Source organism: Epinephelus fuscoguttatus, linkage group LG16 (assembly GCF_011397635.1).
Source record: "Epinephelus fuscoguttatus linkage group LG16, E.fuscoguttatus.final_Chr_v1".
In the NCBI taxonomy this organism is placed as follows: Eukaryota; Metazoa; Chordata; class Actinopteri; order Perciformes; family Serranidae; genus Epinephelus; species Epinephelus fuscoguttatus.
This window is the reverse complement of record NC_064767.1, coordinates 17,923,321-17,940,553: the sequence shown is the minus strand read 5'-3', so window position 1 is coordinate 17,940,553 and position 17,233 is coordinate 17,923,321. Positions and strand designations below refer to the sequence as shown.

At 41.4% G+C, this 17,233-nt stretch overlaps 2 protein-coding genes across 3 annotated transcripts in view; one reads left to right on the top strand and one right to left on the bottom strand.

Annotated features, from left to right (window-relative positions):
- The window catches only part of LOC125903271 (bifunctional 3'-phosphoadenosine 5'-phosphosulfate synthase 2-like), a 275,592-nt gene that overhangs the window by 102,707 nt on the left and 155,652 nt on the right, over positions 1 to 17,233 (top strand). The gene's annotated exons all lie outside the window — the stretch shown is intronic.
- LOC125903270 (cGMP-dependent protein kinase 1) overlaps positions 1 to 17,233 on the bottom strand; it is a 143,507-nt gene that overhangs the window by 81,448 nt on the left and 44,826 nt on the right. For both annotated transcript variants that reach the window (XM_049600091.1, XM_049600090.1), the window contains exon 3: positions 6,942 to 7,055. In XM_049600091.1, the coding sequence (XP_049456048.1) occupies positions 6,942 to 7,055 (114 nt within the window). The remainder of the gene's footprint in view (positions 1 to 6,941; positions 7,056 to 17,233) is intronic.

Genomic DNA, 17,233 nt, shown 5'->3' with positions numbered 1-17,233 from the left:
TGTAATCCTATGTGTGTGTGTTTCTCTGTGGATATCTCTTATTAGTAGATTCTAATTGCAACTAAGCTGAGCTACTCAGGCTGCAGAGGTTCCCGCTGGGGGACATTTACCCCTTTTGGGAGTTACTGCAAGTCCAGATGTCATAAAGTGCACATTCTCATTCTTATTGTCTGTAATAATTCCAGTAATAAGATGCTTAATACTCTAAAAAACCCACTAAAACAATTAAAAGGGATCATCTTCACCAAATTGTCCATTTATTGAATTACCTCCAGGATGACAAAGATGATGCTATAATCCACAAATTAAGCTTTTTACTCTGATTGTTTCAAATACAAAGAAAACAAACTCCTTTTTGATTTGTTTTGTGGGCAAAAAAAAAAGCTCACCATGCAACATCTCTCTTTTGTAATCTCCAGTCATTTAGTTTACAGTCAATTAAATACTGCAATTTTCTTAGCCATGCTTGTTTATCCCAATACCTGCAAACCCCACGCTCCTTTAAAAAGCTGAAGCCTATTCTTAGTGTGCACGGGAGCGTGACAGGGAAGGCGTGCCGCTGTAAAAACTGGCCAACCCGTATTGGACATTGATCATCATGAAAATAAATCCTTGTCAAACCTGACTGCGGCGTACAACATTCGCTGTGTGTGTGTGTGTCAAGAGTGAGTGACAGAGAGTGACTGAAAGTGAGGAGTATATGTGTGTGAAATGTGTGTGTGTTTGTGGCTGCTGCAGGCAAATACACAGCAGTATACTTGATGGGTAGAGCTGAAAAGGATTTTCTTTCAAACGCAGCGTGCCTCCCACCTCCTCTGGATCTTCCTTTAAATGCTCACTGGTGCTTCTCGAGATGAATTATGACATTGTTATTATTCGGATATTATAATCTGGTCATGTTAAAGCATTCATGTGCATTAGAAACGATCCCCACTGGGAGCACAGCTGAGTTTCTGTAATGACGTCTGAGACTGCTTTTTCCATCACTATCATTAAGATGGAGCACACAGATAATCAGTCTCGCTGATTGTGTTAGGAGTGACTGGCAGTGACCTCACTCTTCGAGAGGGGACTGGTCCAAAATAATGTCAGGGTTCCCGACACTCGTTTAGAGCCACTGTTATTGAACAATGCGCTTGTGTGTGTGTGTGTGTGTGTGTGTGTGTGTGTCACGATCTGATATCATATTTGTAAGAGCCATGATTTTATTTCTGTATTTTCTATTTCATTTGCTTGTCATAAAAAGATCTGTATTTAAAGGTGAAGGTTCAGTCGTTACCTTTAAAAAGATGATAGATGTGGTGATCAGCGACACAGGTTCACACATTAAAACTTGAGCCCACTACAGCCCCTTTCCCACTGCACAAATGGGAATGGTCTTAATCTGCATTTATACCCAGGTCAAATGACTCTGCAGTAGTCATAGGTATTAATCGTGTCCAGCTGCGATCGACATTGATGGGAACACAACACCCTGGTGAACGTGTTAATTTTAGCTCCTTTACCGGTGAGATGCAATGACGTGCCACCACAAAATACCTCTGCCCAAGCAGCACACAAATATCGATCCAAATTAGTCTTCACCAAGTTTGAAAGACAGACTGAGTAAGTAAGGGATAAATAAGAAGAAGTAACCACTGGTCTCCATGCTCCTCTCTACTGTTAATCTGTTCTCTTGTCTGTCCGTGACGTCAAACGTGACACACCAGAAAAACCCCCACACACACAGACAGGCACACTTGTCTCCTGGCAATGGGAAAGCCAGTTATAGCCTACTATAGCCTATTTTTAGCGGGTTAACCCGTGTTTAGATAACCTGCGTATACACGCTAATTTTGGTGGAAAAGGGGCACATGAGGAATCCCCAACAAGTCTGTGTGGTCTCCAGACTACGTAAACAAATACAGGAAGTGATATGGGAAAAAACAAAGCAAGACTACAAGCAAGACAGGAGTTCTTGTCTCCCAAAATGGATTGCTTCTAAAAGCTGTAGTTTACGTGCCGAATTGCAGCAAAAACCTAGAAGGAGAAAGAAATCAGTATGGAGGAGAGAACAGCTGGGGAGATGCCAGTGGCAAGGATTGTGTGTTCTTTATGCTAAGGTCGCATACAGAGCTAGGTCCAGATATTTAACCTGCTCGATATTATCTCTAAGTCGTCTGCAACGTATCTGCGAATTTATCAATCGTCTCTTTGAAAACTGACAAGTGTAGCGATCGTTGTTGTGGGACCAAAAACTGTCGGTGAGTAGAAAATCAGGGCCAAAATTCTTTATTCTTTATTTGGATCCCCATTAGCTTCCACCTCAGCGGTTGCTAATCTTTCTGGGGTTCACAACAAAAATCAAATCACTACAAACACGAACATAAAAACATGTCAGTTATGCAGAAACTGACTGACACCTTGTCAGTCTAGACAAAATTACAAATTAAAACAGACTAATCAAAGTGACATATAACTTAAACCTTACATATACAGAGGTTATCACACAATTCATGTACCAGGATTTAAACTGATTGTGGTTCTGAATTAAGAAACAGAAAACAAAAACAAAAACCATAACAGTTAGTATCCTTCCTCCTGTGTTGTCTCTCTCATTAACAAAATTGTTAAGTGTAAATTGCCATTAACCATTTACCGTAAAACTTATATTAAAAGCCTAGTCCCTATGAAACACCCAGTCCCTTTTACTAGCCTGGTGTAGCTACACATTTTGACAAATAAACACCTGTCTCAATTAGACACCTGGTCTGGTTGCCAAGCAGTTCATTTTTATAGAAGTTCAAAACTGGATTGTTGACCACCCACTAACGTTAGTTAGCTGTTAAGACCGTGCATACAAATATAATGTTTAAACATTAGTGCCAGTGCCCCATGTACAGAGGCATTGCCTTACTGCAGCGGTTGCGGGTTCAAGTCCAGCCTGCAACCGTTTGCTGCGTGTCAGTCCCCACTTTCTCTCTCTGTCTCCCCATTTCTCACACTGTCCTATCCATTAAAGGCAAAAGCCCACAAAAAATAATCTTTAAAAAAAAAAACAAACTTTTGTCAATATGGAGATGCTACACATTGTTAGCTTGGTTCAGTTCATTCATTCACTAAAACCGTGAGCACCAGAGAAGATTGTAAGATCATCTCATCTCTTCTCTTCTCTTCTCTTCTCTTGGGTTTTTAAGTGTTGATTGTACAAATCAAGACATTTGAAGATGTCACTGTTTGCTGTAGAATAATGGTACTGCTATTTTGCTATTTCTGACATTTATGCCAAACAAATGAATCGAGAGAAAAAAAAATCAATCATGGAAATAATTGCTAGTTGCAGAGTTAACCCCCTTTATTATGATTTTGAAGTTCCTAACTATATGCTTGGATTTTACAGCTCAAGTAGGCATTTCAAGAAATAGACCGCACCACGACAGCAATATCTTTTTAAATTGTTTTTTTCCCTTTGTTGTCAAGTGGCACAGTGATGCTTACTACTGTCAGCTGCTGCACAGCTTTATGCCACACCATGCTGAATTGCATCCTGTTATGCTGTCCAAGTCTTTAGGAAACGGTGACATTTTGATACTTTAAAGGAATATTTTTTCAAGCAGCAGGCCACCGTCCCTCTCTGTTGTCTGTCTGCAGACAAAAAAATACCAATTTTGTCCTGCATCCCTTGAGGTGGCTCCCTCATTTCGCTGTCACTGCTGTCCTTTATTTATCACCTCTCTCTTTTGTCTCTCACTCCCACCCTCCTCCTCCTCTCTTCTCTTCGGCCAGCATCTCCCCGATTGTTGTCATGTGAAAATGATCTGATATGGATTTGATGGCGAGGGGACGATTTTGTAAACTGACTCTGAGGCAACATTTTTCTCTCAGGCTGCATGTGAAATCACACCTCATCTGCCAAGACTGACAGAGCCCAAACCCCAGATGTGTCCATAACTCTACACTTAAGTGTGTGTATCTTGAAACTAAACACAACATATTGATTGGTGGAGCTTGATGGGGGACACTACACAGCCTGGGAGTCCTGCTCCAAATGCTTAAGAGAGGACGAACCTACTTTACAGGATTCATTTCTCTCGGGAGAATCCAAGCAAGTGCTCATACGTGAAATCACCTGAAGGCTGAAAAGGAGGAGAACTGATGGAAAACGAATATCCTTGTCAGTCCCTCCAGGCATTTGCATGGAAATGCAAGAATTAATACAAATTCAGCCAATCCCTATAATATTTCATAGCTTGTAACTTTGTCTCACCCCTGAAAAACATGCTCTTATGATTTTGTAATTGGACGAATACTTGCACATTTTGCTGCATAAAATGTTCTAATACCAGTTTAGTTAGTAAGTTAAAGAATTAAAACACTTTTTATTTATTTAGTGTATTAATTATGTGTTTTACTGAGTGTTCAGTTCATGCAGAATTTTAATTTAACAGAGTGCAGCAATAATTTTGCATTTTAGATATTTTTACTGATCGATTCTGCTCATCTCATGACTGCCAGCCATTTTCCAAAAATGTGTTTACCCTCCTTCCAGTCAATCACTGGTTTCTAATCACAACAGTGTAGTCTGACAAACAGCTTCCAAAGATTGAAAATTAAATGCGTGATAGACAATCTATCACAGTGAACGTTGTGTCTGCTTTTGTGGTTGTCAGAGTAGTGTTATCCCGTTTATTGTAAGTGCAGACTGATTTGGAAAGCCAGCAGACAGACACAATGCTCCCTGTGATGAATTTCCAAAATCAAGCCAGTCTCAAGTCAGTGATTTTCATAATGTTCTGAAATGAATAGAAACCAAATGATGCCTGGAGGCAGATAGGATAGTCACAATGGGAAAAAAATCCAGAAACTCTGTAGCATGCTTTGGAAACGGTTGGCAGTAATTTAAAGTAAATGGGCTAAAATACGTTCACTGTCACAGCGCTTTAAGACTACAGTAAAAGCAGCTGGACTACGACAGTTCGAGCTCATTTCACTGGAAGGAATAAAATCTCGCTTTTTTCATGCTGGCTTTAAAATTCAAGTCTGATTTTAAACATTTGTGCCAATTTATCACCACAACATGTCGCACTCAGCACCACAGTTAAAATAAACAATGCAAATGCCATCATTATGTCAGCTGCATAAACACTCTGTAGTGGAAAAACCCTTGAGTTGCTCTTGATTGGTTTGGCTGTGTTCAAATCAACTGCAAGCAGTTTCTCTAAATGAGTTATTGCACATAATTGCTCTTAATTGTTTCTGTGAGTTTTCTTAATAGACAGCAGACTCCAATAATCTCTCCATTATCACAGTTGGCAATAATATCATTATATTTTCAGTTACCTTGCAGTGAGAGAAAGGGGGGGGGGGGGTGCTGTACATAGTCCACATAAGCAGGTTCGTCATCTTAATTCTACAGAGAGGTAATTATTCATGCTTATGACTTAGGAGACCATGCAATGTAAATTGAAATTACACTGAGGATATATCCTCCTGCAGGGTTCCACATGCAGATCAAATTGAATTAGTTGATTGGAAGCTGAACCCCGATGCACATTCATCAGGTGGTTGCACGATTTCCATCGGAGGCCGTCACCTCTAATTTCCTACGCGGCGGCTGAATTCCTCGGTACGTTCTTGTACGGAGACATACATTAAACCAAGACAGCCCCCCTCTGAGACATCGCCAGTGACCCTGTCAGACTGTAAACACACTTCTGCCCGCGTAGACAATTACATCATTTGTTCCGTGCAGAGTTTTTATTAAGCAGACACCTCACCAGCAGAGCACTGATGCACACTTCCAAAGATTGTGGCACCAAGTACATGCTGGTGGGGCTGGTGGCAGGCAAAAGAATATACAAAAGCAAAAGACAGACACTCTGTCGCCTGTGGGAAGGGGAATATTTTATCCCATAAGAGTTGGCTCATCTCCCTGTGGGCACTTGTTGCCATAGCAACGGGAGCTGGGAGTTTCCGTCAGGTTGGCTGGACAGTCGTAGTGGATCACGGGACATGAAAGGGGTCAGTAAGGGGAGAGCAACCTCGCTGCCACCATCATCAACCTGGCTTTCCTCCACACTCCAACTCGCGCCTTCTCAACCTCGTCCACAGGCCCGAGGGACCCTCACCTCCACCTCCTGCCCTTCATGCATCCATACATACCAGGGTCACATGCAGAAATCAACCAACTCGCAGTGTGTGGAATTATTCACCACGTCAATAGTTATTTTAATGAATTATGGAAGCGTATGCTCTTAGGTGCCAACTGGAGCACACTCAGACACTGACCTACATTGATTTATCTCAATTTGAGCTGCATTCATCTGCACAAAAACACTTCCACTTGCCAGACCGTATCTCATCTCACCTTTTTGTCTATTTATTATTCTATCCAAAGACACATTTCTAGCTTTTTCCCATTTCCTGCCTCACATAAACACACATTTTTCATCCTGACACACACTCCTCTCGCACACTAGGTCTCAAATGTGCGTAGTCCACCATCTGTCCTGTCCTTTCTCAGTCTCCTCTTCCTTACTCTACTAGACTGACTGTTCAAATCACCAGTCTGATAGACCACCTACTCACCCAATGTGCATCCTTCATAGCTGGAGCTTTGACACATAAAAGAGTAGATCTTGACATTCAGCTCACGGGGGGTCTCGCAAGACACTTAACTGGAGTGTTGTGAAAACACAGAGTGGCGATGGGCGTTTCATAACTGAGGTACAATATTATCTGTGTTATACAGTGGCTGTGTGATCCTCCTCTCTGTGTAGGACTGATATCTTACAGGCAGAGAGATCTCTAATCCTCCGCACCCAGAGAACAGATTTCCGTGGATGTGTGTTTTGCATGTGTGAACAGGTGACATTATCTGTCACCGGGGGAACACGTGGATGTTCAGCACAGACTGATGTGAGCACTTTGGATGTTTTCTCCAGGTGTCTGTGAAGACTTACTCTTGACCGTGGCAGTCCTGGTGCAGTTGTAGAGAATAGCCAGCTCTCCGAACACCTTACCCGGCCCCATGGTGCAGAGCTTCAGGCTCTCCTTCGTCACCTCCACCTTCCCGTCTGAAACATGCACAGAAATAAAGCCATTAAGCATAATGCTTTTCAAATTGCACATTAATTTTTCCTGCCTGATTACCCAGGTGTGTGCAGGGTCCTCTGCTACATTCGATATGTGCAGCAAACAAAGTTTCAGTGATGAAATGGAGTGGATGATGGGTGTCTGAGGGCTTTTGCTTCATTTTTGGGGGCACCCAGCCAGAGTGCTCTTGATCACTGGGCTGGAAAAAGATGAGATTATTTTGCAAAGTGGAGTTTCCAAGGGCTACTTGCCTCCTACCAAGCCTGTGCAGGGTCATGTTTACTAGCAATGCAGCAGCAACAATGTGAGAAAATTCAACTTAAAGCTTAACACTCCATAACTCACAGACACAGTATGGTACGCCTTAAAGGGATACTTAAGATTTTTTGAAGTGGAGTTATCCATCGTCAGTGTATTACCTACAGTAGATGGCTTTTGGCATGCTCCCAGTTTGGAGAAGCAAGAAGACAGGAGTACCGCCATGGAAGCTAAACAGTGTACTGCTGAGGAGGGGTGCTGCACCAAAACATATTTTAGCCACCTAAAAAAAATCAATATCAGTTTAACCCTTTGAAACCTGGAGTAACATCACTTACCTCGTGCTGCTTTCAGACGCCTTTCGCAAGTATTTAAACCTATGAACCTTGAGCACACTGGGGCGATTCTTTCAAAGGTCAATGAGAAACTTGGTAAGAAATGTCTCACAAGTTGCAAAAGAAAAAAACAAAAACTTGGGAAAACGAAAAAAGCTTGGAAAAAATATACAAATTTATAATCTTTATTAATACATATTTTAAATTATGGTACAGAATTATTAGAATTTTTAAGCATTTTTTCCAGGTAATTTCCTTCACTGCTTTACCTTGCCGTTGGATATCCCTTTCCATCAGGGAACACAGACTGTTACCTGTGCTTTCTTTTAACACTGCTTTGACAAAAACTATAATTTTACCTCGCAGAACATAGGAGCTGCCAGCCTACTGCTGCCTCGATGAGTTAGTTTGTTTCTGTTATTGTGTGACTTTGATTTGATTTACCAGCGTCACACAAAAACACCAAGAAACTAGCTGATGAAGGCAGCAGTAGACCAACAACTCCTGTGTTCTGTGAGGTAAAATTACTGTTTGTAATAGGAGTCTGGTAGCTTATAAGAGAGCATAAATAATGGCTTCAGTTCCCTGTAAGAAAGGGCTGTCTGACGGCAAGGTAAAATAGTGGAAATATTATAAATATAGCATACAATTAAACTGATATTGGTTTTTTTTTATGTGGCTAAAATAGCTTTTGCTGCTTTTCCCATCCACAGCAGTACATTGCCTAGCTTCCTTTTATTGCATCATTCATTTCACTACACTGACGATGGATAAGCACCTCATACAACCAACTTCAAAAAATACAAACTTTCCCTTTGAGGTCGGTCCTTCACAATGGGTGCTCTTAAATATTTTTACTGCAGCATGTATGGATTTACATAGTCACCATTCAGATCTGTTTCCAAAGAAAATTGAGCATAGTGTTAGTTCAGGCAGGACACAATGTCAAGCTCAGCTCACATCCCAGCTACATCAGCTAATCTCAAACAGCCCAATCAGCTGATGGAGCAGCTGATTGATGGAAGGGAGTCAGCTGATAGATTACATGATTCCTTTCTATGCAACCAATTGGCAAATCTCATTCAGGATGCCCTATTTAAACTGCTCTGGCCTGCCTACTGTTGCTGCTTCCTCTGCAAGCTGCTTTGCAACCCGTCTCCACCCCAGCTCCTCCTTTTCGTGATGTGTCTGACTTATCAGTGTCATTTCTTTTTGTCACTGATGCTATCTCTGTTTTTTCCCGGGGATCTTTGCTACTGCTCTCCCTGTCTTAGGCTTTCAATGAAAGGGCAGGGAGGTGTGCTCTCTCTGCCTCAGGCTTTCCTTGTTTGCACGTGGAAGGGCAGAGAGGTATTCTCTCTCTGCCTTAAAGCTTTCCACGTGGGTGCATATAAGGGTGGAGAGGTGTGTTCTCTTCACTTTAGGCTTTCAAGGTAGGCGCATGGAAGGGCAGAGAGGTGTGGTCTCTCCGCCTTAGGGTTTCTGTGTAGGCGAGAGGAAAGGCAGAGAGGCCCCAGAACAGAGCCATAACACCAAATATAATACTGCAAATGGAAATTAAGTTTTCTGTGACTAAAGTGTTCCTGCCTGAAACATATTTGTGCATTGAAAAGGCATTACCTAACATTTCTGGCTTATGAAGAGCGATATTTAACAAATACATAACTTCTGACCTTTTCAGTTTTTAATAGGTTTTTGCTAACAAAACTACATGCTAAAAAAAACATGACTGCACTGATACAGCAAGCTGACTGGTTGGTATTGTATCCTCTGAGGAACTTATCTCTAATTTTTTGGGTGTACATTTCACCATAGCACAGCCACAAGTGAGCAGTACTGTGTTGAAATATTGAGCAGAGCATATGAATCTAAAATGTTCTTCAACACACGTCATATTGCTGCCTATCTTGTCATTGTCATTTTCCGTTGATCAGTCTGAATTCTGTCATGTTTGTTCACGGATGTAGAGGCTTGTTTACAGTCAGTTTTCCTCTTAATTGAATACTTTACATAAATTCACAGAGAGCAAGCTTATCTTGGAGAGTATTTGAATTTTATTGCAATATTCAGGATCACATTTGCAAATGGACCTCAGCTGGTCAGCCACGAGATAGAGAAGATGAGTCCAGTAACCAGTGTCTTTACATTATGCCTCCAATCTGTGAAAGCATAAAAGAAACACGCACGTAAAAGCAACTGAACAACACCTGTGTGCTTACGTGCAGCCCGGAGAAGCATTTCCTCTCTCAGGCTTCTTAACACTGTAAGAGGCTCTTTGCCCCCATGACGGAGGGGGTGGCTGTTGCCACCGTGTTTAGACAAGCCTCATCAAGCATGTATACTTTCCGGGAAACTCAACATTCCAGCGGAAACATAAGTCTGATTCACAGAGAGCAAAAACCCAAAGAAAACAGTTCAAGTTGGCTCGAGGCTACTGATGAAAAATGGCAAGATGATAAGAGCAGACGAGTCATCCTCAGAGGAAACCGTTTGACACGTTATCTTGTTAGAGAGGGCCGTAAACTTCTTTGACAAAAGGCCTCCAAAAAACTTGCCACGTTTCAGGACAAATTATTTTCTCCACTTTGTATTTTTTCTCCACCCCGTCGTAACGACAGAGCACCTATTTCGCCACGGTAGACAATATATCATCCATTAACACCCAGCATGAAATGATACATGCAGGGGAAATCTTCAGCTTACTGTCTACTTCCCTGCTGTTTTCACTGCCCATGTTTTACAGCCTTTGTGTGTGTGTGTGTGTGTGTGTGTGTGTGTGTGTGTGTGTGTGTGTCTGAGCTCCTACAACTCTCTTCTTTTTCCACTCAAATGGAGAAACAGCTGGAGATAAAAAAAACTAACAGGGACGTCTCTCCATTTAGCTTTTTAACAATGCAGCGCTTGTGCATCTTTCATTATCGTCAGCTTAAGTATTCATAAGAGCTTCCTTAGATTGATTGAAAAACATGCACAATAAATTCCTTTCTAGTCCCTCGCTCAAATGCTTCTTTCACTATGGTAATAATGGCTCATAATCACCGGACTGCTCACTTTCAGAAACTTGTTGAGTCTGATAAAGTCGACAACGGTGCTATGCTTTTGAAGCTTGCTCGTCAGTGCACATATTTGAAAACACTCATTTCTATTTTCTGCTCCTTCCAAACAGGCTTGTCACTTTCATGAACACAAAATATACAACTTCCTGTGCACCTCGGGATTTCTCCCAGGGAAAAAAAGGGAACCCCTGATGCTTGTTTGCAAAAGCGACTGTAAAAATGTTTCATGAACTGAGTATCGCTGAAACAATTTTTACAGCTTTGCAAACTCTATAAAGACCATAATTACTGAGCTCAATGCGCTTCAAGAATTAAGTCCAAAAGAACAGCCATTGAGAATTGATTGAGCCCAATGAATGTGTGCCAGACTAATCAGTGAACTGTGAGGAGTGTTAAGATGACTCGTCACCTCTCAAACCAAGCCCTTATTACGATGTATTAGACCCGGGTGTAATAGATAGAGAACGGATGATGAATAGTTTAGATGGACTCCTCAATGGTTGCCATGTTTTTCCAGCTCCAAGATTGTAAGCGAACACCCAATTAAACCCTGATGTACGTCTACAGAATGTACTTGTAATTCCTTACACACAAAAAGGAAAATATTGGAGCTGATGTTACTTATAGTTTATTGTGCGATGGTTTTATTGCTCCGGCCCATCTGAGATCAAACTTGGCTGCATGTGGCCTGTGAACTAAAATGAGTTTGACACCCCTGATCTGATCAGTTCTAGAAAAGATTCAAGATGATCCCTTGAGTGATGTAGGGGACTGTCTATCATCAGTTGTACACCCAATTGTCAGAATAAATATTGAAATTGTACATTGCTGCAAACCACGGATTCGTGACATTTGGTAAGGACAGTGGTTTTCAAATGTTTTGGTCCCAGTTCACACCAAAGGGCAAGCCAAAATCTCAAGGCACGCCTGCATTCATATCTGTGCACGACAGCTTCTTTAACATGTGTTAACATTGTTACCATGACATAAGACAATAAAAATAGGAGAAAAAAGGACAGGTAGCATTAATGATAATGTCTACTGACAGATTTTTTTTTTCTTCTTGTCTTTCAGTGGTAGATCGTCTTTGCTGGTGCTTTGTTGTAATTTGCTCCGTACAATAAAGCGATCCATTGTCCCACTCAAGGCTTTCTCCTTTAAAGTGTTATCATCCCTCACACTGGCTGCCAATCAGGCTTTTGATGTGTCACACACTAATAATTCTCATGCGCGAACAGTGACAAATAGGTTCCCTGTGAAGGTTTTTTAAATCAAAATGAATTAAATTACATTTTTTTTAGCTAGAGTTGACCTCTTTATTAGGAAACAGGTGAGCACAACATACTGATACATCCATTCATTCATTCACTAATTCATTCATTTTTGGTAACTGCTTATCCTGTTGGGGGTCGCAGGGGTGCTGGAGCCTGTCGCAGCTGACGCTGGGCAAGATGCAGGGTACACCCCGGACAGGTCGCCAGACTGTCACAGGGCTGACACATAGAGACAGACAACCATTCACACACACATTCACACCTATGGGCAATTTAGAGTCACCAATTAACCTGCATGTCTTTGGACTGTGGGAGGAAGCTGGAGTACCCAGAGAAAACCCACGCTGACACAGGGAGAACATGCAAACTCCACATAGAAGGGTTCCCCCACCCTGGCTTTGAACAAGGAACCCTTTTTTGCTGTGAGACAACAATGCTAACCACTGCACCACCATGCCTCCACATTTAAAATTAATTCATAACTTTTTGGGTAGGCCTGGTTGAATATTGCAATAATAATGTGTGGTTATCACAAAATCCCACGGCACACCTGGACTGGCATTACGGCACACCATTTGAGAACTACTGGGTTAGGGTAAGGAAAAGTTTTGGGGTTTTTATGTTTTCTTTTTTGGCTTAAAATGCCCAGTTCGGTCACTACAAATTGGCTAGGTGTTACATCATGCACCATCCCCTACTACTCGTAATGAGAAACTCAGTTCATGTACATGTAATCTGTACAAATGTAACACGTCCATGGTTTGTAGAAATGTACAATGCCAACATTATACTCTGGCAGCTGCGATGGTACACCTTATAGACCAGTTTACAATGGACAACAGAAACATTATCCTTTTGTCCAGTGTGTGTGAATGACATCAGCTGACAGGAAGTAAATGTGTACCCAAGCTGTTGCCTAGCAGTACAACTCCAGCCAAACGGCCTCATCGAAGTGCCTCGAGTGTTGCCGCATCACAGTAAGCAAAGCAAAAATTGTTTGACCCTTCAGCAAAAGAGTGGCAGTGTGGAAACAGAAAAGTTTCTGCAGTGACATAAAGGTGGAAATAGATGAAATATATGTCTGTATGAAAAATATCACTGCCTGATTCAAAAGGACAGAAGACACCAAACTTCATTAAGTACAATGAAGGGAGGTCTGTGGTTTAATAACAGCACTGTCTTGAGGATGGGTTCATGAAAGGACAAAGACAAGCTCACATCAGGTAGCGAAAAACTAAACGCTTGACTCTGGACAAAGCCAATAATTTCCTGTGGATGACCATGTAATTAATCTCTGAAAGAGGTGAGTAGTTGGAGCACAGTGCTTGGTTTGGACAACTCACACACTGCAGGCTGTGAGGGAACTGCTAAGAAACTAAGTAATCCAATTATTCAATTACTGGAATTCCACTAATGGTCTTTTTTTTTGTTGTTGTTCCAGAGAGTGTTATTCATAAGTTCACAGGAATCCACGCCAACACACGGTCCAGCTCATTTCCCGTTTTTGTGTCTAATAAAATCCCCTTTATCACGCTTCTTTATTACAACAGCTCCAAATTCACTTGTGATGCACCTCACACATGCAAGTTCTATTCAAACCTTATTAAAATAGCAACACCACAGGCAAATACATGTCCTCTCATCGGGCAGTTGATCTGATACCAAAGTACAGCACATTTACATCTCGCCATGCCATTTAACAACAGCTGTTTACTGTCCTGTCTCAATGCAAATTATCAGCGTAAAATTCAAAATGCACGAAATACCACATGTATTATGTTATCTGCCATTAGGGTTTCCCCCGTCAGTATACCATAGCTTGTGTTCTCCCCCTGAGGCGCTGTAGACGTGTTAATGGCTGACCATTTGAATGCACACAGGAGTGCGCTCCACATTGCGGGGGCATCAGGACAGACCTCGGAGCAGACTTCCTTCTGGCTCGAGATCAGATGTGATTCTGGCTGAATTCCAAATCAAAAGGCTGCTGTCTTTTAGGTCGACTTTATCTCACACTGGTGCCGAAGACTTCTCAGATAAGAAGTCGGCGTAAATGTGCTCTTACTAACCCTCAAATGGGAGTGATTTAAATAATCCTCTATGATCTGAAGGATATCTGACCAAATTAAAAATCTTTTTCCAGGCACTGGTGACTCGAGCTTTAAGACGTGGGCGGACAAGGGTATTAGTAAGTCACAGATTTATCCAACAATGTAGTCTTTAAAGTTTCGAGGATATAAGACAAATGCTTGGAATTCAGCCAAAGCACTTTTTTAAGTATCTCCAATTTAGAAAGTTTATAACAAAGACACAACACTCTCTAGGCCTGCCAAATCTTGAAATTTAAAAAAGAAAGCCCTGAGACATCTTAATGCAAGTGGCCAGATCCTCTGACTTTACCAAATTATTGCTGCTGCAGCAAAGGAATCTTCAGAGGATAAAAGTCTTGCTAAGTAGAAGAATGGCAGCTTATTTGTTTACAAAAGTCCAAACTATACACACTGGGTTTAAATTGCTTATGGATAATTACACTATACATTGCTCCAGTTTTACTCCATCACATCAACCTGAGTACACCTGATTTATGTATCAATGTGGTGAACATGTGGGCAGCTTGTTACAGCAGCCTTAGGGAACGCTCAATCATAAAACAGCATGGGAAGTAGACGATAACATTATAGGCTGCAACGAAAGAGGAGCTTCAACTATGCCTTAAACTATAGCTGGGCTGTATTACGATATCAATACTGTTAGATTAGAACAGATATCTTCTTAGATTTTGGATATTGTAATTTTGTAAGTGTTTTCTGAACTTAGCGCATTAGTGAGCGTGAACCCTTGAGTGTTTTTATACCATTTATCCTATGTCCTGCTGTCAGTTATCATGAGTTACACTCACTAACTTTCTTGTCTTTGTCCCATATCTCTTAATTTTTTTAATTTTCTGCCACTTAGTGTACAGGTTTGTCACAATATATATAACCTTTCTTACTTTATTTCACTGTTGTTTCCTTTCTTCTTATTTGGCGTTGAACCTTTTTTCTTGTTACTAAATATGTGATTAACTTACAGTATACAATTACATCATTTTCATTTGCAATTGGCCCTTTGCTAAGTCCTGCCCCTGGACGCAGACTGGCCAATCATAACGTAACATCAGACTAGCCCAGACCAGGGTATGACAATAACACAGCTGTGCTCCATTGACTCTAATGCAGTCGTTTCAGATTTCCTTCATTTTCAGGCTGGTTTTGTGGATTTGGAGCTAAATGTTGTGCCTGGGGCACGTCGTGTATTAATGATACTCGTTACTTGGAGAGGCTGGAAAAAGATGTACGTTTCTTCCCTGTTCCAAAACCAAAATCAAACCCTGAAAAGTGTAGGGTTAGCTAGCTAGCTACTGAAGATATAGCCTACTGAATGTATACACATGCTGCTTTTGCTTTTTAAGGATTATTACCGTGAAATAAAGATTGACCCTGCTGTACAGGAACCAGTGAAGGGAAGCAGGGAAACTTTGCTGATATTCAACCAGCTGTGTGTCATCACAGTGTGCGCAGATGAACATCGTTTGACTTCCACAATCTGCATACAATGCAATGCCACACAGCTGGTTCAATATCAGCAAAGTTTCCCTTTATATTCATTGTCTTGTGTGGTGATCAGCAGTGATGTGGTGGTTCACTTTCACACTGTGATCTGTAGCCTATAGTTTGCTTTAGCTTCTAACTATCTTTGTCTTTTTAACCTGTTGGTGCTGCTGAGTCAGTTTGACATCCTGGATATATCCTTCAAACGCAGACTGTAGACCCCTCTGTCTGCTTCTCTATCACTATATCATTTTTGCAGTTAGTTACAGTGTGGGCTCCATGCTTACTCCGACGGCTTGTCAGACCATCACAAAGGGGTTTAGTGAAAGGTCATGAATTCTTGAATTGCACACCTGGCTAGTTGTTGTTTTTTTTTAGCTCTATGTGACTATTTGCCTCATCCTCAGAGAGAACTCCCTATTTTTTTTTCCCTCATTGTGATGTTTGATTTTCTCTCTCAGAGCTCTAGACTGCGACTAAAGTGGTTGCATATGTGAAAGAGTTAGTAAATAGATGTTTTGATATAGTTTTGCTGTTGCTAAACATGGTCCCCAATCAATCTATAGGGATAAATCAATATATTTGCTGTTTTTCGTGGAGGAATGCCAGAAAAACAAAGTTTTCCTCGTGAGTTTTAAGTTAACACAGCATGACTAATTGATTTACAAACAGTAATTTTGTGGGTGAAGTCTTCCTTTAAGACATCTATCTTTGACATTAAACCTGATGGCTACAGTTAACATGATTAGAGTAAAGATGAAGGCTTTTTTGTAATGAGTGCTGCTGCAGGCTACATGTGACACAAAGTTCTCTATTACACCCAAATAAATTTGGATAAAAGGACATCCGTTGATTTCCACGTGGAGTCTTTTACACTGAGGCCTTTACAGGGTTGCATCTATAAATAAAGTTGGGTTTCATGGGTCAGACGCAGGACACTCTGTAATCCTTCCTCCTCTTCCTTCATTGATAGTTTTTTTGTGTGTTTCAAGCAGCACATCAAGAAACAGGATGTGGGGGAGTTCAAACCCCCAGAGGCTAACATGCAACCAACATCCCATCTTGATGGACCTTGTTCTTCCGCCGCTGCTCAGGGGTCAGATTACCCGATCCTATCCTTATCCATTAGAGCAGCGGAGAAACACTGGTAGCAGATCGAGCAGAACATTGTTACATCCTGCTTCCACTGGCAAAAAATGGGGTCAATTACTGAAGGTTTTAGGTGGTGCGACGCCACAGTTGACACTTCACTTAAGTGACTTTCAGGTCAGCAATGATATGTCTGTGAGGAAAACCAGTCACGTTCTGTCTGACAGTTTGAATGGCTCTGTGGAGGAAAAGCCATGGGAGAAACAGTACTGACGCCGAAAGCTTTTTGGTCGAGCGTGGGATCTATTCATCAGGGACTGTAATGGGTTTAGAAATTTCCAGGGTTTAAAAAATCACCACATCTGCTATGAAAAGGATATGATTTGAAATATCTCATAAATTGCAGCTTATTCAAAAGATTGACACAAAAAGGCCTCTGATTTGGCATCAGCCCCCAAGAGTTATTTGTGTTTTCACCTTGTTTCTCTAAGAACACAATGTGACCTCTCAAAGAGCACTCTCAGCGGAACAAATATTCAGAGCTGCCCAGTCATGAAAAA